Below are 21156 nucleotides of genomic sequence, written 5' to 3'. Positions count from 1 at the left end.
CTGCAGCCCTCCTGTTCCTTCCTGGGTGGGGCAGATCCCCGTGTCGGCAGCTGTCGCTGTGCAGTAACGCCTGGCTCGGCCCGTTCAAGTGTATTTCCCCATCAACTGGGGCCTTTCAGTCCTTGGCGCCTCTCCTGGGATCCTATTCACAAGGAAATGGCAGGAGACCGTCAGTTCATCTGATGTTACCCATCAGCAACAAATTAATTCCGCGTGAGGTGCAGATCAAATTCTCTTCCCAACCGCCAGCCCCTTGTGTCCCCAGGGCTGAACTCTGTTACGTCTGTGTCTGTGCCTAAAGCAGGTACGGACAGGTCTGGGACGGGGCAATGGGTGTGGGCAGGAGCAACCTGTTACAGTTCCGCAGCCCTGGACCGTGCTCTTGTTTCAGGTTACGTCGATTGCTCGCTGTTGGTTTTAAAGAAACATTGAGTGTCTGCGATGGTTAAAATCTGCAGGGTCCCCCCTTGGCACTCCCCTGGGCAGCTCGGCGGGTGGCTGCGCAGCAAGGCCAGGCCCAGCGCTTCCCCCCAGCCGGGGATCACCAGGCTGCAGTGGGGATGGCTCCGGGCCTTGCGGTCACAAACACGGACGGGCAGTGCCACCTACCGCGGCCCTCCCCGGCCACCGGCACCGCGCCCGCCCCGGGACGCGCTCGGCATCACCCGGGGCCTGGCCTCGGGTCGGGAGGTGGTGAGACCCGGAGCCGGGGTCACTGCGCGGGGCAGGTGTTTGTGCTGCTCCCGCCGCCCCGCAGCCACGAGTTCTGCTTCCTGCCGGGGCTGAGCGCTGCGGGAGCGCGGAACGGCTGTGAGGGTGACATAGCTGCAAGGGTGGCACAGCTGTGAGCGTGGCATGGCTGCGAGGGTGACATGGCTGTGAGGGTGACACGGCTGTGAGCATGATGGCTGTGAGTGTGGCACGGCTGTGAGGGTGACACGACTGCGAGGGTGACGTGGCTGCAAGGGTGACGTGGCTGTGAGTGTGGCACGGCTGTGAGTACAGCACATCTGCGAGGGTGACATAGCTGCGAGGGGGTGGCACGGCAGTGAGGGTGACCCAACTGTGAGGGTGCCACGGCTGCTGGCCCCATGCCTGCTGGATGCACACCCAGGCCCGCAGGCCTTTGGTGGGCCCCCAGCGGGGCCGCCGGTACTGCCGGGCCCGCCGCCGGCCCCGGGGCTCTCCCTTCGCTTATTCAGCCTCCTCCGAGGTGACAGCCGGTCCCCCGCGGCGCCGTGTGGGGACTCCCGGGCCCGGCCCCCCGCTCGCCCCTCAGCCGCGCCCGCGCCCTCAGCGGCCCCGCCCCCGACCCGGAAGTGCTCCCCGTTGCCATAACGCCGCTGCCGGGAAGGCGGAAGATGGCGGCGGTGGCGGGGCCGGAGGAGCCGGAGCCGGGCGGCTCTTTCCGCCGTTACTTGGCGCGGCTGGGCGCCCTGCGGCCGCAGCCCGGCGCGGAGCGGCCCGACGGCAGCCGCCGTACCGAGCTCCACCTGCTCTTCGACCAGCTCATCTCGGAGAGCTGCGGGCCGGCGCCGGCGGCCGGGCCCAGCCCTCAGGTACGGCGGGGACGGGTGGGCCGGGGCACGGGCCCCCGCCCGGGCGCGCACACGCGTGGGGCTGTGCACGCTCGGGGGGGAGGAGAAGGCGCGTCACGGGAGTGGCGTCACGCAGGAGAGCGCACGCTGAGGCGGGGCTGTCGCCCACCTGCGCGGGGGACGCGCGTGTGCGCGCCCCTAAAGGTGGGTGCGCAGGCGCCTTCCCAGGTGTGGCCCCCCACGGGTGTGCGCAGCCTCGCGTGGGAGCGCCCGCAGCCGTCTCGCCCGGTGCCTCCACACAGCGGCCCTGCGCCCACAGCCAGCTCGCTGCAGGCCGTGGGTTTTCTCCTCCCCACGACCACGTTCCCTCCTGCTTTCACTCGCCGCCCGGTTCCCTTCCCCACCCCTTCGGGTGACCAGTGAGCTCTGCTGCCATGTGCCGAAAGCCTGCGTGGCCCAGTGGCGGGAGGGCGGGAGCGCTGGTGGCGATGGCGGGTGACACCAGTGGGTGGGACTATAGGCACCAGGGCTCGGCAGTTTTCCATAGTCTGTTGCTCAAACAATTAAAAACTTTCAAGTCTTGAGTCCGTCAAAGCTGAGTGCTGTAGTTCTGCAGGATTGACACTGCTTCACTGGGAGCACGCTGTCCTTCGTTATTACATGGTAAAGAGAGACCTCAGAGCGGCCTCCCAGGACTGAAAGGGGCTACAGGAAAGGGAAGAGGGACTTTTTATCAGGGGAATAGGGATAGGATGAGGGGTGATGGTTTTAAACTGAAAGAGGGGAGATTTAGATTAGATCTAAGGCAGAAATTCTTCCCTGTGAGGGTGGTGAGGCCCTGGCACAGGTTGCCCAGAGAAGCTGTGGCTGCCCCCTCCCTGGAAGGGTTCAAGGCCAGGTTGGACGGGGCTTTGGGCAACCTGGGCTAGTGGCAGGTGTCCCTGCCCGGGGCAGGGGAGTGGGACTGGATGATCTTCAAGGTCTGTTCTGACCCGAACCACTCCGTGATTCTATGAAAAGTGCTGATTTACCAATTTTTCTTCATTTTATTTCCTGAGTAGGCTTACTTTGCACTTTGGAATTAAATTACTTTTTTGGACAATGCTCCTTTCTTCCCTCTTCCGTTCCTTGGTCTAACTTTGTATTTTTCTTTTGCCATTATTATTGGCTTTGATTTTGCTCCAGTGTTTAAGTGGTATTGTTTGAGCAGCGCTCCTGCAATTTGAATCCGTGTCAGCATATCCCTGCATGGGGATGGAGGTCTGTGGGTAACTGAGGGGAAGCTCACTAGCTGGCGTTTCATTCCTTTTGTTACATTATCCATGTGTGTCGATGTTAGTGCTATCCACACGCAGATCTGGTTGTCTGATCAAAGTCTTAGCTGATGATGTGGTTTCCACCCTAGCTTTGTAGTCTCTAAATAATAAACCAAGGCTTTCTTTTCCAGGATGTTTGTGCTCTGCTTGTCCAAGCCTGTCAGCTGGTTCACCTTGATCAGGAACATCTTGTCAGCAAAGTTTGTCAGCTTATCCATCACTTACTTAACAGATTTCAGGTACGAGAAGTTTGGCTTTGTCCTCCTTTCCCTCTGTGCTGGCTACCTGGTCCCCCACTGAGCCAGGGAGGCCTTCTGTATCTTTATGGGGCTACAGAGCTGACTTTCATGCCGAGTTTCTTGGATTTTCACTTTTTATTCTTTATATATTTCACTATTTATTCTTAGTTGAGGTTCTGGTCTGTGACTCTAGCCTGGTTCCTCATGTAAAAACAGCTCTCAGCCAGAAGTGATACACCGTCAGAAATACTCTTGGCTGTAGGATGCTTGTGTTGATTTATCCACTTCTTAATTGTCAGCTGATTCTGTGACTGTGTGTAATTTTAACAGCCAGATCACCTGAGTCTGTAACCAATATATCTGCATATATTGACTCCAGCAGTACACAATGATGTTTTCTTGACCACAATCCTTTTCTGTTACAACAGGTGATGGTTGATGAACAGAACTTGAATTTTCTTCTCTCCTACTGCATCTCTGCTCTTAAGCAGTGCAGCTCTTGGACACATGTTGAAATTCTGCAAGCCTTAGCAGCTCTTGTTTACAATAATGGACCTAAATGTCAGAAAGTGAGTTTACAAGCTAAGAGAAAGTAACCACAAAAATATTTGCACCCTTTTGCTGTTTCTAGTTCCTTTTATATTTTTTTCCCAAAAGAAAGAATAAAACTGTGTCGTGTTCTCAAATTGCCTTACCTTTCATGTTAAGATTAGATTCCATTTAAATAGTGACTGATATTTATGGAAAAGTTGAATTTCAGGTGTGATAGACGTGTATACTAATAATCAAGAGATAACAAGATTCTTCCCATGCCAAATACCTGCAGGCTGCAGCTGTAGGGACCTTTTACCCTTGAGCATGAGCCAAAGGTATGGTATTAAAGAAGGGCACCAGACTTAGTCTGCAGACTAACCACCCTGGTATGCCTCTGTATCAGGCAGGAAGAACGTGGGGAGCTTCAAATTTCGCGTTACTCAGCAGGCTCCATTGAGGATCCTGAAATTTACCTTGTAACCAGATCAGGTCTTTAGTGTGTGGTGGGCTCCAAGCCGTTTCAGTGGAGACTATCAGGTATCAATCCTGAGGTTTGTACGGAGCTCCTTGTTGCTGCAGTGTGACTGGTAGTGTTTGATATGTTGAATTCTGCTGCTTGTCACCAGCTCTTGGCAGCTTGCAGAGCAGTTTCTGCTGTTGGGCTGAAGCGCAGCATGGTGATGCTAGCAGTTTGGAGCTGCCAGCTTGCGTGGGTTTGCAGCCTGTAGAACTGCAGCAGTTTGGTACAGAAGTTGTTACTAACGTAGCTTTGTGTCTGGGAAGGAAGCATAAGCTGGGACTCAGTCTGAACTATGCTCACACTTGAGACTTTTTCAGTACAAAATAAGAGAACTTTGGAAGTTAGTATTTTCATGCCATTTTTTATAAACATAGTCTGTCTGTGGAATCTGAAATTGCAGCTGACAAATCTTTTTTTGCAGCATAAATATGTTTAGTTACCAAACAGAAGAACCAGGAGGCTGAGGGAAGAGTGCTGACCCCTAATGACTTTTGGTGGTTTGTTTTAGTATCTGCCGGATTTGCTGGGCCAGGCTGGGCTCTTGGTGCAGTTCAGTGACTCTGCTCAGCCAGACGTGGAGCTCAGGAGGGCAGCGGTACGCAGCATGGCAAACCTGTGTCTCAGGTGTGTACAAGCCTTTTCAGGTGGTGGAGTGGATGCTTCAGACATACATCTGACAGCACGGACAGCTGGTCTGCTCTGTTGGTGCTAGGAACGGCAAATTCAGGACCAGTAAGGTGTATATGCATGAATTTGAAGTGTAAAACTTTAGTCCCCCAAGATACTGTGAATAAAACCATGAACTCTCATTCTTCCACAAATAATGTTACAGAGATTAGTTTAGGGAAGAAAAGAATAAGTGTTGTGCTGTCTGGTCCCTGCAGTGATTCTTTGGGTTAATTTTGCATAAGAAGTGGACAGCTACAAGTTTTTGTAGTGATTGTCAGTTATTCTTTTGCAATTCATCCGTTTTTTCATTCCACATGTAAATCTGCTGATGCCACAGCAACACCAAATCTTCATTAGCTGCTCTGTGGGAAGAATTTTGACTAACCAGACTCTGTAGGCAAGCAAGGAATTAATAAAAGCAGTAGATACTTGGACTTGCTGTAAAGGGTTGTTTGGTTAATAGTTCCCCTTGTTTTTCATTAAAAAGAAATGCAAAAGCTTGGAATTTCAGCACTTATAGATGAAGTCTGAAGAACTACTTAATAAATAAATGCAACATCTGGCAATTTAGGGCACAATGATTTTTCTGTGTGGAGAGCTGGGATTGTTTAGCCTGGAGAAGAGGAGGCTCAGTGAGGATCTTACCTGAATGGCAGGGAATGAAAAAGATCCAGGCTATTCTCAGTGGTACCCAGTGAAAGGACAAGAGGCAATAGGCACAAACTGAAATACAGGAAAATCTGATTAAGCATAAGAAAAATAAAAATAAAGAAGGATTATTGAACACTGGAACCAGTTGCACAGAGAGGCCGTGGAGTCTCCAGCCGTGGAGATATTCAAAACCCAACTGGACACAGTCCTGGGCAACTTGCTTTGGTTGACCCTACTTCAAGCAAAGGGGTTGGACTAGATGATCTCCAGAGATCCCTTCCAACCTCAACTATTCTCTGACGCTAATTTCAGGAAAATCACTTGTAATATCAGAGTCATCCTGTGAGTATTATCAAACGTGTTGATGGCTTGAAGTAATTAAATGTGTTGGAAGCAGGTACTTAGGAATCCATTATAAAAGAATTTATTTAATGACTAAATCTGCTGCAACAATGGCCAGCTCTTACTAAATGGTACTCAAGGTAGCAAAGATGAAGTGATGCAGTTGCCCTCTCCATGCAGTAAGTCAAGTGGGTATTAAAATGCTTCAGTGCAGTAAGGTTGCCCAGACTTCACAGAAACTGGGGAAATGGCAAAAGTCATTCTAGGCCCTTTTCAATGGCAAATTTTGCCTGAAAAGCATTTATAAGCATGACAGTTTGTTAAGTTGTGCTTGGAGAGTCACTGTAATTGAGAAGGCGGCCTCAGAAGCAGAGTAGGTGTAAGGCACAGTGTGATTGTAGTAGTTCTTTGTGCGGAAGGTTTCGTTTTGGTTTTTATAGTGGATCCCTTTCAAAGAGCCGTCTGTCCTGGGGCTGTGCTCTTCAGCCTAGCCGAGGGCTTGGATCTGCGTTTGTGTAACTTTATAAAGCTGTGGGATGGGCTGTAAACTGACCATTTGTTGTGTCCTCCTTTAATTCTAGTGTGCCTGGACAGCCATATTTGGATGAGTCCTACAGAAGTGTCTGTTTTCAAACTTTTCTTAGTGTTCTGCAGTCCTCAAAAACCTCTGATGTAGATGACATCACTTTTTGCATGGTAAGTGTGAGTCTAATTGTCTAGAATACTCTAATTAGGAGATTGTGCTGCTGGAATGTTGGAATTTGGAATGTTGTCAACTGAGATTTTGCCTAAATAGTCTGATTTTTTTTAATAAGCGTAAGTAACTGTCCCAGTAATTATACTGAGCAAAACCATAACTGCCTAGAAGGTTGCTTGAAAGATGTGAACCTTCAGTTTTTTGGGAGGGAAAAGTAAGTAATTCTGTGTTTTGGTTTTCAGTTACTGCAAAATGCACTGAAAGGTATCCAGTCACTTCTCAATGGTGGGAAGATGAAACTAATGCAAACTGACCAAATTGGATCTCTTCTTGCAGTATTAAAGGTAAACACTTCAATCCATCTTGAGAAAGAGGCAGCACTGGAGGGTGCGTGTTCCAGATGCTTGTTAAGTGGGAAACAGTAGAATAAGGGAAAGAGGAAGCAGAGAAGCCTGAGCGTGGGGGGAAATGTAGTGTGAGGTATAAAGAAAAAGTCATTGAGTTTCTCTCACAGCATCTTAACTGCACTGCCCACAGAAGAATGTGAGAGGACGGGAGGCTCATTTGTTTGGATCTATTAAAATCCTTCTAGGTATAGTTGAATTTCAGGTGTTACATAGCTGTTACGTAGCACGGGGAGAGGCAAGACCTGGGGGAGGGATCACAAACCCGACTGAAAATTGCTGAACAACTGAGTAAATGTACGGTAAATCTTGGTTTGTCAAAAAGGGAAGGAATGCTAATGGTTTTGTTACTGTTCCAGAAATGTATGTTTCACGGACTGCCAGGACTGAGCATAGAAATGCCCGCAGCCTTGTACCCAGCTCCGCTACCACAGTATGATAAGAGGTCGCCTGTCAAACAGGAACAGTCGGAACCGGCCACCTTTAAGCAGACAGGGGTGAGCTGAAACAACACTGCTTCTCCCGCACGCTCGTTGTGCGCGTGTTTGTTGCGGTTGTACGTTACCTGACGTGGTGTCGGTGGCCAGCAGGCTCTTTGTGTTCGGAGTGTGTGATCCATTTCACATTCTTTGCTTTAAAGGTATTGATTATAAATCTCTGCAGTGAGTAAAATTGCTTTGTAAACTCACGACGAGAACAGGCGGCTCTGCAGAGATTGGTTTTCCTGAGTTAAGCTGTGTCCGTCAGTTACTCATCTATAGCCAAGAATTCTTGGCCTGCAGACGTGGGATTGGTGCGTGCAGAATAGCCAAAGCTTTTTATTTTATAAGTTACATTTTCTCTCCTAACACTTGCGCAATTGTTTGACTCTTTCTTGGGGAAGTCAAGTTCATCTAGAGATTGATTCCTCTCCCCTCCCCCATCTGTTCTGCTTAATCCTTCTACAGGTTATTTTTTAACCCTGTAAACATTTTGGATTACCGATTATCTGAAAGACATTAGAGAAAATAAAGTTGTATAGTCATGTTGACTTGTTTCTTTTTAGATGTTAAATACCTACTGTAAATCTAAAAGAACCACAGAAGTATTTACTGTTCTTCCTCTTTAATCAATCTGTGTGAAATATGATTTTTAACTACAAGTTTTCTTGGAAATCTTTTGCTTTACTGCTGAAGAGGCCAAAGCTTAATTTTTGCAGCTACTCAGATCTAGACTGCTGACTTACACTGAGGTGTTACTGCACTGATGTTACTGTTGCTACTAATAAGCAGAGTTTGCAAACTCTGAGATATTAAAGCAGTGATTGTTTCTGTATGTACAGTATTGCACATACATATAATAGCACTTATGTACAGTATTGTTGCATCAGAAGGTGCTAGCTAGCTGTGATGACTCTTGGTTAAACTAAATCTCATCTAAAAACTCATTTAGAAACTTGTATAATTTGATGTTGATGTCAGAGGGCGTGATTTATTATATGAAACTCTGCTTTTATTCTGGATTAGCAATGAGTTTTGTTTTCAGATGAGACCTTTTCCCCTTAGATTCACAACTATAAAATGTTTACACATCTTTCTAGATATTATTTCAAAAGATTAAAAAAAAAATATCATCTGTTTTTGTCTTAGAACCGAAGAAAGAAGTCCAAAGGGAAACAAAAGAAGGGAGAGTTTGCAGAAGAAGGAAGAGAGGAGTTGGGTGATGTGGGAAATGAACCAGTGCTTGGAGCAGACATGCTGAAGTTACACTTGGGGGATGTGCAGAACAGCCCTTGTTCAGATCCTCAGACTCGCGCATCGGATGTTGCGTACGTGCCTGCTGGAAAGGATCCCTTGTCCTCACATTATACTAATTGGAAAAGAATCAGCAGCAGCGAGTCGGAATATTCAGATGCTGAAGGTGGAATACAGAGCAAAATGAGGTGATTGTTGTCCACATAAAACATAAAGCGCGGTAGCAGAGCGTACTGTTGTTCCCAGCAGTTTAAGCTCACGTGTTGTGTTAAAGCATGCCTTTTGTTCCTGTAGATCTGGCACAAATTTTACCTGTGTGCAGACTCTTACACTGCCACAGGATCCTAGTGCTTTGTTCTTAATCAAAACTGTTGAGGAAATCGCTTTCCCTTTTGATTTATGTGGTGATACAAGAAAATTGTAAGGCAGTCATTTGTATTGGTTTGAAAGTACATTTGCTCTTTCTCTTCCTCTTCCTGGTCTTGGTCTAAGAAATTTCTTCTCACAGCTAGCCACTAATATAAGTGAAAGAGGTTAAGTCCATTACTTTTCACTGCTGCTGTTTCATTAATCTTCTTGTTTGTTTTTAAGATCTTATCAAGCCAACGTTCGTCAAGGGGCTCTAGCCTGTTTCCTCTCTGCTATAAAATCAATAGAAAAAAGAGTTCTTTACGGCTACTGGTCTGCGTTTGTTCCTGATGCACCTGGTATTGGCAGCCCCCAGTCAGTGTCCTTGATGACTATTGCTTTAAAGGACCCTTCGCCAAAGGTGAGGCAGTTCTGAGTATAAAAACCATTGTATTTTTCCCATGTTAATCTTAAGAGTTGTCTTCTCTGGCCTTCAGTAAGTACTTTGGCTACTGTATCGGTGTCGCTTGGTCACTGTACTGCAGGAAATAAAAGAGGATGTACTGGTTAAGGAAACAAAGGATCGGTTGTATACTGCTTAAAGTTGTGAGAAAAGATCGTTGGAGCGGAATTTTCTCTTGCTGGAGAAAGAGACTTTCATAAATTTGGAAGTTCTCCATCAGCTCGAAGGAGATGTTAAAAGTGGGTAACAGAAATGTTTTATCATTTCAGACCCGTGCCTGTGCTCTTCAAGTTCTCTCGGCCATCCTGGAAGGTTCTAAGCAATTTCTTTCTGTTGCTGAAGACGCAAACGATCACAAGAGAGCTTTTACTCCCTTCTCTGTAACTATTGCTTCGAGCATCCGGGAGCTGCACCGCTGCCTGCTGCTAGCCCTGGTGGCAGAATCCTCTTCTCAAACACTGACACAAATAATTAAGGTAACTGTACTGTAAATGTTTCAAATGCTGCCCAAGAGATGATATTTGTCTCTAGATTAAGCCTTGAAAAAAGATTGCACAGAAGTTATTGTAGGTGTTGAGGACTGAGGTGGTGGTGGTGAGAAACAGGCTGTTGTCATCTCACAAGGCTTCACTGACTGAGGCTTCCTGCGGAGTCCTGGGGTTTCTTTTCTCTTCAGCACAGTTCTCTTGTTCCTGCATTTCTTTTGTGTAGTCTTTTTGGAGCTGAATGAAGCTATGAAATGATTCTGAAGACTCACATTGGCTTTAAAACTGGAATCCAAATTGGTAAAAAAAGCTTTCTGTGGGTCATTGAAATTCCTTGGTCTTTATGCCAGGTCACAGTAGTTAAATACTTGTTCTTAGGAGCCAAGTTTGTAATCAGTTTTCAAACAGCAGATAATTGGGGCATTTGTTTTCAGGTGCCCTCAGATAATTAGCTGTCTAAATGACCTAAATTGCAAATGTAAAAACAGTTGGAGGCCAGGCTGACACTGTAACGACCGCTCCATGTATGTTCTTTTGTGTGTTTCAGTGCCTTGCGAATTTGGTTTCAAACGCGCCGTACAGCCGTTTAAAACCTGGGTTGCTGACCAGAGTTTGGAACCAGATAAAGCCGTACATTTCTCACAAAGGTTTGCATTCTGTTTGTATATGTTATATCTTAATTCAGCATGACTTATTACAGAACAGTTGTGGATTTTTTTTCCCCCGCTGTGCTTCATAAATACATAAACACATGTATTGCTGTTGAATTATCTGTTGTGATCTGTCTTGTCTGGAAACTGCTGAAGAATGATGCTGACGTGTCCGATACTAACAGACTGGCTTTTTCTTTCCCCGCCCTGTTCTTTCTTGCAGATGTTAATGTTCGAGTTTCTAGTCTCACGTTATTAGGGGCTATAGTATCTGTCCAAGCACCTTTACCAGAGGTGCAGTTACTCTTGCAACAGCCCAGTTCTTCAGGGCTAAATAATAGTGGTAGCGCAACCCCTCACCGTTTTAATTCTTCTGAGCAGTGGAGAAAAGCACTCCCCTCAGAAGGGGAGCCTCCAGATAAAGCAGCAGGATGTACGTCTTCCGAACCATGCTGGCTTCTCCGTCTCTGCGTTTCCATCATCATTCTTCCCAGAGAGGATTCCTGTTCTGACAGCGATGCCAACTTTCCAGCGTTTTCCAGCGTTTATGAACCGTGTCCCCTTCGACTGGAATCCTTACAGGTGGGGATGAACAGCTAGATTGTGCAATGAACAGCTTGGTACAGTATCAAATTGCGAAATTATCAAATGTCAGCCAAGCCCCAGCCGTGGGTCGCTCTTGCAGGGAGATTTAGGCGAATGTGTTTAGTGCAGCATGTCTGAGCTGCTGTGACCAAAAGAGCAGTAACATTTTGATTCTGTGCCTATGACCACAGCATAACCATCCCATAGTAAACCTGCTGCAGCAAGTTTGTCTGCCTGTGGTGTTTGTTACCTTCATTATTTTTAAATATTATTTGGTTGTGTGTTGGCATCTGGTGAAGGCTGTGAGTCTTCCCCACGCAAACTCCTCCATACGGAATCTAAATTAAAGTTTTGCTCGAATAGAGTGGGGAAGAACTTTGCAGTCAAAGAACAGTCTGCGAGGAACGATGGAGTGGTGCTGATACGACTAAAGGAGTACTTGTGAATGTTGAGACTTGGCCGTGTTTTCCTTCATGTAACCACAGAAAATAGTAAGATTTTGTAATGCGCATCCCAAGAAGTCTCACTCTTTTTCTGCAGCAATGAATATTAAATCCAGCTTCACGGAACACAGCAGCAGTATCACAGGAGGTACAGAATGTGTTGCTCTTACAGGCACTCTTGCTTCATTTTTTAGCTACAGCAGACCTCACAGTAAATAATTAATTGTGTTGCTACCCGATAGTGCTTTTGTGGCCCTTTTTTGAACAAGATAATGGAATAGAGAGGTTTTTAATTAGCTGTAGTATTCTAGAAGTTGTGCTGCAAGGTGTATCTGTTACATCAGAGTTTAGGATATGGTCCCAGTGTTGATTAGCCCATTAATGTTCTCTGTGTGTGTATTTGGAGTATTTTAGTTTAATAGAAGGAAAAAATACTGAATGGATTTTTTTTTTTATTTGTGTTTAGGTGTTGGCTCTTCTTGTAAAAGGTTATTTCTCTATGGCCCAGAGCTATTTCCTAGAACTTGGAGAAGTGGCTTGCAGGTGCATGGAAGAAATGGATCCATCCATCCAGCTTCATGGAGCCAAAGTAAGAGCATGAGGAAACATCAACATTGTTGTAGTAAAAGTCAATTTTACCTATTAGTGTGCTTTGCATATACAGATGAGTAGTGGTGAATATTCGGAGCATCTCCGTGTGTGCATCTCTGTAAAGAGCTGGTGCCTGCTCTAGCTCTTTGGGACATGCAGTACCCTGATGCTTTGAGAAATGCACCTTCTGCTTCCTGTCTTGAATTTTTGGCAGAATTTTGTTGCTCTGCTGAGTCACCAGAAAGCTTGGGAAATGCAAGGACTATAACACTGGCCCTTCCCTGATTTAGCATCAGCTGGTGCAGGAACTGTACTCTGTTACCCAAAAATTGGAGAGATTTCCTCTTTGCATGGCAATTTGTTATGTTGTTCTAGCTGGGGACTTTATGTAAAAAAGGCTTTTCCTCTAATTTTTTCACTAGCAGGGATGGAATAGACTCCAAACCAATACTGAAACTTTATTTTTGTTCCCTGGGTAAGTAAGTATAGTCCTAGGTCAAGGTTGCTATAGATCCATGGTACTTGAGTCATCCCTGATACAGACCTACTTGCTTTTTGTTTCCTTGCAGCTTCTGGAGGAGCTGGGCACAGGTGTGCTGCAGCAGTACAAACCTGATTCAGCCGTTGCCCCTGATCAGAGAGTACCTGTCAGCGTGGTAAGTGTGTGGGCTCCCTCTGAGATTCCACTTCACTGAGCTGCCTTTCTCCAACTCTGCAAAGTCACCGGCACGGATACAGATAAATCAGGCAGAAGGGGACTCAGTACCCTGCAGCTGATGGGTACAATTTTTGTAGGCGTCCTGCATTATTTTGGCATTTGTTTTTGTCTGTAGGCAGGCGTGTTGGTTGGTTTTTTTTTTTTTTCTTTTACATGATGTTAACACTGCCTTTTTGCCTTTCCTCATCCCTCCTGTTCCTGCCTGCTGTAAGTCAGAAAGCTGGAAGAACAGCCCCGACTTTGCATGCATCATTACTGCTGCATAAAACCTAGACGTACACTTTTAGAGTTTTGGTGAATTTGTGTCAGTACAAGAGCCAGCCTACGTGCTCTGGCTGCTCACAAGTGCAGAGAGAGTGGCCAGAACCATAACGTACGTGATTTCAGGAGAATTCATCATATGAGGCTGTTTGTTGGATAAGTTTGTGGAAGCTGAGGAACTGGCATTCTAGAAGTAACGTAGGCCTCTAAGTTTTGCTTCTGTGAACAGAAGACAAATTAAAAATTTCCTTGGCGTACAGTCACCAGTGACCCTACAAGATAGGAAGTGTGTCCGGTAGCACCAGGTTCCTGTTACTTGATATGAATGTAAATTGTCAGGCAAATGAAAATACCCAGCTGTGTGGATTCAAGAGTGGAATTGTAATTCTACCTAATGCAATCTAATCTGACTGTATGTGGCCTTGAGAAGGAAACAAACAGAACTCAGTGAATAAGTACTTGATAGCAGTACTAAAATGTCTTTCAAATGTTTCTGAACGCTGAGTCTTTCAGGCTTCCCAGCAGTTGTAATCCCTTTCATGTGTGACTATGCTACCTGCCATAAGTATGTCTTAAAGATGATTATAGGAAAAGATGATCTATTTTAGAATTTAGGCATAATTGCTGAGTTTAAATAGATAAACCTGGCTGCTTCTTCTGTAGGTTGTGACTTTCTGGACTATGATGTTAAATGGCCCTTTACCTGGCACTCTCCAGAACTCTCCACATGCGACTCTGCAGACGAGTGCCTGTGATGCCCTGTCCTCTATCTTGCCAGAAGCTTTCAGCAACCTGCAGGTAAGGGAGGACACCCTGAAGTGCTCCATTTTTACCTAGTGAGGCTTTGTTCCTGTCTACCAGGTTACAGCAGTGTAAAGCCTTTAAAAACTTATAAGAAGAGGGTAGAGAAACCTTCCAGAATTATTTTTTTTTACATTCTGAACAGGTTGTGGCTATTGAAGACTGGAAAAGGCAATGTTGGGAGTAATTAGTCTGTCAAAACAATTAAACTGTGGGTCACAGAAGCTGTTTGGCCCTGCCATGAATACTCAGCCTTGGCAATGATGCCCGGGAGATGGAGGGCAAGAATTTCATTGCATGAGGGAGGGGTGAAGGGTTGTTATTTTGCTGGTTAAGTCTTTGAAGAGACAGCTGAGCCAACAGCCATGGACTGACGTTGTTCACCGATTTGCATGCATGTTTTTTTCTTTTGGCTGGCTTTTAAAACACCAAACTGCGGTGATTGCCCTGGCAGAAGCAAATAAATGTGTTGGCCTTACTCTCCTTTTTGCAACATAAAATATGCTTTTAAACATGAAAGCCTTGGCAGTGTATCACCACGGCATTGTGCAGCTCCTTTTGTGTCACTGTGCCCTTCTTGATGGGAATACTCTGCCAGATCTCATTTGCCCAGGAATTGCTAGTGCAGCAGTATCTCTGGAATTCTCCCTCTGGTTTCTCCAAGTACAACGTGTACTTCATCACCCTGTACTTTGATCCCGTGCGCTCTCCTGTCCCTCTGGCCCTGTGGGGTCAAGTCGGTGCCCATTCTGACCCTTTGCTCTGATGAAACAAAGATGTTTGTCATGGGTTGGTAAACTGACAATCTGTCCAGGGTGAACTTAATCTGCCTGACTGTCCTTGTTAATGAAGGGGAAAGAGTGAAGTAAGACAGGAAAAATCAACCGATCCAATCTGTTTTACCTCTGATGGGCCACGCCTTCTGCGTTTGGATGGTAGTTAATATTCTGGGTTCCTTTGTGGTCTTATTTAACAGCAACAAGATTGTGTTTGCTGGAAGCATTCCCATTTCCTGTGTGGCATCCCGAAATGCCAGTCAGTTTACTTTAAAGAAAAGAGCACGCTCTGAATGGTAGCTTCTATAGATTCCTCTTATTAGGGTCTTTCAGAGTATTTGTCAGTTGTCTGTCTTTGTGGGACAGAGATCTTTTCAGTTCCCCTCCACTGCCATGACTGTTTATCGTTGCAGAATGAGCAGCAGATACTGTGTGTCACTCTGCTGCTTGGCCTGAACCACAGTGAGAACCCGCTGGTAAAAGCTGCTGCTGCACGTGCCCTTGGAGTCTACATCCTCTTCTCTTGCCTTCGGCAGGTCGGAACTGGCTCGTTTTTCTTATTTTGAACCGTTCTATAAAGGGCTTGGTGATCCATAAGATGTGGGACATGAGTTCTTTTGGAATGAATTGGCCTTCCTTACTTTTCCTTACTGTCTCCAGACCTGCTCTTGCCTTTTGTGTGGTGAAGAGAAGCAGTGCAGTTTTAAGTGAGATGAAGCAGAAGGCAGAGTGCCTCGTGAGTGGGAGCAAAAGGAGGGAGGTCAGGGTCTTCCCCGAGCTCTTGGGGACGGAGGTGGGAAAGGCTGGGCTGGCATGAAGGAGCTGCAAGAGGGGAGGTAGAGCTGGGAAGGAGGGAACAGCTGTACAGTGCTCTGTTTAACAAGTTTTTAATTTGGAGGCTTCAGTTTTGCTTAAAACTATGAAGTAAAACTTATTTGGAGAAAAATGCTGTTTTGTTTCCGTAAAAAAATTGATCTTTGCTTGGCTGAGCTGGAAGACTCTGTAGTTTTTGCAATGTGGCCTTAAATGAGCAATTGTAATAAAAAAAATTATGCAGTAGCTGATGTTGAGATTTGATTCCAAAATATTTTGAAAGAAAAATCCTTTACCATAGGCAAGGGAATGAGAATGAAGTGTAATGTGCCATAGAAGAGACCCTGAGACAGGCAGTTCAACAGGGAGCTTGGAGAAGCAATTAAGAGTGAGATTTGATGAGTATAAGATTGGCAGTCCAGGTAATTATGTTAAAATCCAAAGTAACTAAAGCACCAATGAAATTCAATACATTGAAACCTTAAAAACATTGAAACCTTTCAGCAACAGCTACCCAAGAGAGTGGTGAACTTGGTCAGCATGCAGACTTAGACTGTTAATTAAAGATCAAACAAAGCTGTACAGAGAGCACCATAAACACGTTCAAAGTTGTCACCTAAAAAAGAAGAGTGTATGAATAGAGCTGGTCTCTGTGCAGGTATCATTTTCCCTAGAACGGCCAGGATGCCTATGTTCCGAAGGAAATCACCTGCATTTTTGAAAACTTTCTAACTTCGCAGCAGTTTTTACTTGTACAGGACGTGATGTTTGTGGCAGACACAGCAAACGCCATTCTGAACTCCCTCCATGACAAGTCTCCGAACGTCCGTGCCAAAGCAGCTTGGTCCCTGGGCAATCTCACAGACACTCTGATCATCAACATGTACGTAAGCGCGCCCTGGCCGGCAGAACGCCTCTCCCTGCCCGTGTTCCTGTAGTGTCAGACAGAGCCTACTGATCTGCTTAGTAGCAAAAAGCAAAAATTTGGCTTGGATGCTTCTTTTTAACCACTCTTCAGCCTGTGTGTCTACCAGCGTATGACACTGTATTATAAGTATCTTGTATCCATCTGGGATTGTGTTCTACTAAACTGGGTTTAGGTCTTTCTAATCATTAGTTCTGGAGTATATTCCAAGTTTTCTTCCCAGTTTTCTGTTTCTTGTATGTCGCTCTGTGCAATTGCATGTTCCCTGGTTACTTCACTTTCAGCGTAACACAGAAGTAAAATTAATAAATATCTAACACTTCCTCAAGCCAAGGAGTGAAGGAAGTCTAACCTACTGTTACATTTTTAACAGGAGAAATAGTTATCATATATTCCTGCCACAGAATTGTCTCTGAGCAATTCATTGCCCTCTGTTTTTTATTACAGACTTAATGCATTGCTAACCAGCTTTCTTGCATTGATAGTTTGGTTTTAAATTAATAAACATAGTGGTCACATGTAGTGAGGTCTGCCTTACATATTAGCCTTCTCAAGAGTGAAGGTTGTTCATACGCCTTTGTAAAGGATTGTGTCTCATCTTTGGGGATGGATCAGCTGAGCCGGCCTTTCCCGTGTGATTCTTCTACTAGGGAAACGATGGGACAAAGTTTTCAAGAGGAATTTTCTGATCTCCTGCTGTTGAAAATGTTACGGTCTGCGACTGAAGCATCCAAGGACAGAGACAAGGTATGACTGAGGGGAAGGAGGGTGGGGTTAGTGTAGTGTAGTTAACTCTTGCATTTTTATTTTGAAAAAAGGAGAAAAGACACCAGTTACTTCGAGGAGCTTTGCCCCAATGGACGGGGAGCTGCAGCTCAGCAACCTGCCTCGAGAGCTGGTGTTTGGAGGTTTCCCGTGGTGTTTGACCTGCAGGGCATTTGACTGCACTTTTCCACAGTGTGGGGGTGGGTTTTTTTGGGTTTGTTTCTTCTTTTTTGCCCAGGGTAACCATTTGCAGAGGATGATCTTTGTGGTGGCATTGAGGAAGTTACCATCTGATAAGACAGGGGTCTGGTTCCAGATGGGCTCCTTGTTGGCTCTGAGCATGATTTCATAGCAGGCTTGACAAAAGCTTTGCCTACAAGCTGAAAGCCAGAATGTTGGGGTTTTTTTGTGTTTGTGTGTTCCAGGTAAAGAGTAATGCAGTCCGGGCCCTTGGGAACGTGCTTCATTTCCTTCAACCGTGTCACATTGCAAACCCCAGGTTTAGGGAAGCCATCGAGGAGTCTCTTCAGGCCCTTATTTCTACTGTTCAGAGTGAGGCCACTATGAAAGTGCGCTGGAATGCTTGTTACGCGCTGGGGAATGTATTTAAGAACCCTGCCTTGCCACTCGGTGAGTAACTTGTCCCACTGGCTTTGGATTTGCACAGCAGGTTGTGGTTTTGATAAGAAGGTCTCTGTTACCAGTGTGCTGGGGAAGAGGGGAGAAAGCAAACTGAGCTGGATCTTGCTGCCCTGGCTTTCTGAGAACTCTTGCCCATGAAATAGGCTCAGATCCTGTGAATACCTGCAATGCTGGGTCCAGCTCTGGGGGCATCAACATCAGAAGGACACGGACCTGCTTGAGTGGGGCCAGAGGAGGCCACGAAGTTGCTCGGGGTGCTGGAGCACCCCCCTGTGAGGACAGGCTGAGAGAGTTGGGGGGTTCAGCTGGAGAAGAGAAGGCGCTGGGGAGACCTTAGAGCGGCCTCCCAGGACTGAAAGGGGCTACAGGAAAGGGGAGAGGGACTCTTGATTGGGGGTGTAGGGATAGGATGAGGGGGAATGGGTTTAAACTGACAGAGGGCAGATTTAGATGAGATATGAGGTAGAAATTCTTCCCTGTGAGGGGGGTGAGGCCCTGGCACAGGTTGCCCAGAGAAGCTGTGGCTGCCCCCTCCCTGGAAGGGTTCAAGGCCAGGTTGGACGGGGCTTTGGGCAACCTGGGCTAGTGGCAGGTGTCCCTGCCCAGGGCAGGGGGGTGGGACTGGATGGACTGTAAGGTCCCTTCTGACCCAAACCAGTCTGTGATTCTATGAATGCTAATCCGAGCATCACTGTGCTGTATTCAGTTGGATCTGTCATGTTAGAAAAGAGCGTGAGGATGGGATTATAGCTGTGAATAGATGCAAAATGTCACTTTTCCTCTTACAAAGCTTCAGAAGATTAATTTTTAAATTAAATTTTCATTTCATAACCCCTGATTTTCTCATTTAGACCAGAATAAATACACTAAATGTAAACCCATTAAATATTTAGGAGATACATTTAGGGTTTTGTATATTTTGACTGACTGAAAAGGGGGCTTTGGTGTCTGGGGTTTTTTTAGGAGAGGCTCCTTGGACCACGCAAGCTTATAGCGCCCTTTCCTCAGTAGTGAAGTCCTGCAAGAATTTTAAAGTCCGAATCAAATCAGCCATGGCCCTCTCCATCCCTAGCAAGAGGGAATGCTACGGCTCCACCGAGCAGTTCTGCCAAATCTGGAGCGCCTTGGTGGTAGCACTGCAGAAGAGCGAAGACACCGAGGACTTTCTGGAATTCAAGTACAGTGCCAGCCTCAGGACGCAGATCTGCCAGGCTCTGCTTCATCTGTTGAGTCTGGCAAAGAGCACAGACCTGCCAGTCCTTCGGGAAACCATCGCAGAAAACGGGGATGCGATCGGATCCCACGTCTTGCAATACCTGAAAGCTGGAGTTGAAGAAAACGAAGCGGGAGTGCACACAGACTTGTGCGAGAGGGAGAGGGCGTTGAAAGGAGCTATCGAACATCTCCGTGGGATCGAGAAACAGCAGGAGGGCAAAGCCAGGGTCAGAGTGGCTCTTTATCTGGAAGGTGTCTTGGCAAACCATGCCAATGCCACTGGACTAACAGAGGCTTAGAAAGAAACACCTGCTGGTGACCAGTAACTTACACTTCAGGGCACAGAGAAGAAACACGCTGCTTTCACCTCCACAGGGCCTCCAGAAGAGAAGTTTCCTGTTGTTGGTATTAAACAATTTATTTCAAACTTACTGAAATCATTCATAACGCCTGATGAGAAGATCTGTAGAACTTAATTTTTTAAAGTGTTTTTTATTCTTGTGTTGAGTGAAGTCTTAAGTTGTCCTCCCTTGGTTTTGTTTGTACACTTAACTGTTACAGCATTACCAGTTGGAAAACAAATGCCTTTTCCATCTTTGTGTGTTTTATAAAAACAGCCTCTTCTCTCAGCTTATCTAAAAGCATTTTGTTACTATTGCTGCTGTATTCAAAACCCTGTTTGTAAAGGAGGGGTCTGAAAGAATTCTGTTTTTCTGAGTGCTGCAAATGTTGTCACTCTTGTGTTCCTGCAATAAAGCCAAATATGCCAATATTTGAATAATAGCGTAGAGCAAACACCCACTGCCTTTACCTGTCCCCGCTCCTGGTGTCTTACAGCTGGCCTGCGCCTCCCCGCTGCCCTCACTCAGCCCATCTTCCAAAACCTCAACATTCCTGGTTCCCAGGTGATGGTACCGTGCTGCCTAAGCCAGCAAATCCCAAGTAGAGACTCTGAGGCTGGAATTTTGACTCTTCAAGCAGTGCTACCCCTGGGCCTCCGTCACCTTTCTGTGGGAGGCGCAGCGACATTCCAAACAGCCCGTGGGCTTGTTGCTGTTTCTGAAGTTCCGTCCCCTTCCCGTGCTGCCGGTGCTCGCCCTGGTTGCTGCGTGCTTACTGCGCTGAGAGCCGGCCGAGGGCTGAGCTCCCGCGGCGCCGGGGACAAATCGACGCCTCCAGGAAGGAGCTGGTCTTTGGGAGCGAAGCGCCTGCTCCCCTGGATGTTTGAGCAGAGCTCAGTGCAAGCCCTGACTGTCATAAAAGCCCTTTGCGATACAAAATTTGCTTTGTTTTTTCCATCCTCGCCGCTGGTTTCAGTGGGGCTCAAGTAGTGTGAGTAACCCAAACCCCGACAGCGTGATGGAGCCCTTTTCCCTGGATTTTCTCCTGCCAGGAGCAACTTTTCCCGCTGGTGGACGCTGGGGCCTCGCTGCGTGCTCAGAAGGCTTCAGTGTTGCTTAAAGCTACAAAGTAAAGCTCATTTGGAGAAAAATACTGGTTTGCTTCCATAAAAAAAATGGATCTTTGCTTGGCTGAGCTGGAAGACTCTTTAGTTTTTGTGATGGGGCCTGGGCTGGAGGCTGAGGAGGAGAAGGGCAGAGCTGAGCGTCGCTGCTGGGCCCCATCCTGCTCAGGAGCACCCCTGGCTACGCTCCAAGTTACAGATTTCCCCCTAAGCTGCCACTTGCTCCTTTTCTCCCTCTTTGGCTGCTGCGATTGGACCTGTAGCCATCTTGGAGCTTCCACCACCTCAGACAAACCTGCGTTTCCCAGCTGTATTCTGCCTCCAGAAGAAATCTGTCCCATCACCACTGCCAGCACGACCCTGCCTGGATTTCTTGCCCAGGTTTGCTGACATCTCCAGAGCTGCCCACGTGCTGTACCAGCCGAAATACAGGTGGGGAGGCAGCTGTGGGGCTCGGTATCCAGCACATGGCCAGGTCTACCATGCTGAGTGTCTGCTCCAGCAGCCCACATCCCCCATCAGGGTGTTCTGAACGGAGAAATCGCTGATTTTATGCACCCTAAGAGG

At 46.7% G+C, this 21156-nt stretch overlaps 1 protein-coding gene across 3 annotated transcripts; it reads left to right on the top strand.

Moving 5' to 3' along the window:
• The first annotated feature begins 88 nt into the window (after nt 1-88).
• HEATR6 (HEAT repeat containing 6) lies at nt 89-19894 on the top strand. Of its 3 annotated transcripts, none has more exons than XM_074889971.1 (20): nt 89-213; nt 2986-3093; nt 3522-3662; nt 4656-4771; nt 6391-6505; nt 6749-6850; nt 7270-7407; nt 8539-8831; nt 9235-9412; nt 9724-9930; nt 10487-10586; nt 10813-11171; nt 12084-12206; nt 12778-12864; nt 13851-13985; nt 15178-15300; nt 16336-16460; nt 17153-17249; nt 17693-17897; nt 18873-19894. In XM_074889971.1, exons 3-20 carry the CDS (start codon nt 3525-3527, stop codon nt 19421-19423), a joined length of 3192 nt encoding a protein of 1063 aa, XP_074746072.1. In that variant the 5' UTR covers nt 89-213; nt 2986-3093; nt 3522-3524; the 3' UTR covers nt 19424-19894. The 3 variants fall into 3 exon arrangements, with proteins under 3 accessions (XP_074746072.1, XP_074746071.1, XP_074746073.1); XM_074889970.1 differs by lacking the exon at nt 89-213 and adding an exon at nt 1354-1559; XM_074889972.1 differs by lacking the exons at nt 89-213; nt 2986-3093; nt 4656-4771 and having other exon boundaries at nt 3525-3662.
• Nucleotides 19895-21156: the final 1262 nt, after the last annotated feature.

The sequence above is a fragment of the Strix uralensis genome, chromosome 20, assembly GCF_047716275.1.
Source record: "Strix uralensis isolate ZFMK-TIS-50842 chromosome 20, bStrUra1, whole genome shotgun sequence".
NCBI classification, from domain to species: domain Eukaryota; kingdom Metazoa; phylum Chordata; class Aves; order Strigiformes; family Strigidae; genus Strix; species Strix uralensis.
This window is presented reverse-complemented; position numbering and strand designations above follow the sequence as displayed.

Bases quoted from the DNA above. Each gene is read 5' to 3' on its own strand.
- HEATR6 (XM_074889970.1), top strand. From the start codon at position 1,362: ATGGCGGCGGTGGCGGGGCCGGAGGAGCCGGAGCCGGGCGGCTCTTTC. The intron at 7,408-8,538 runs GTGAGCTGAAAC...TTTTTGTCTTAG, and splicing joins CCACCTTTAAGCAGACAGGG to AACCGAAGAAAGAAGTCCAA. The intron at 15,301-16,335 runs GTCGGAACTGGC...TTACTTGTACAG, and splicing joins TCTTCTCTTGCCTTCGGCAG to GACGTGATGTTTGTGGCAGA.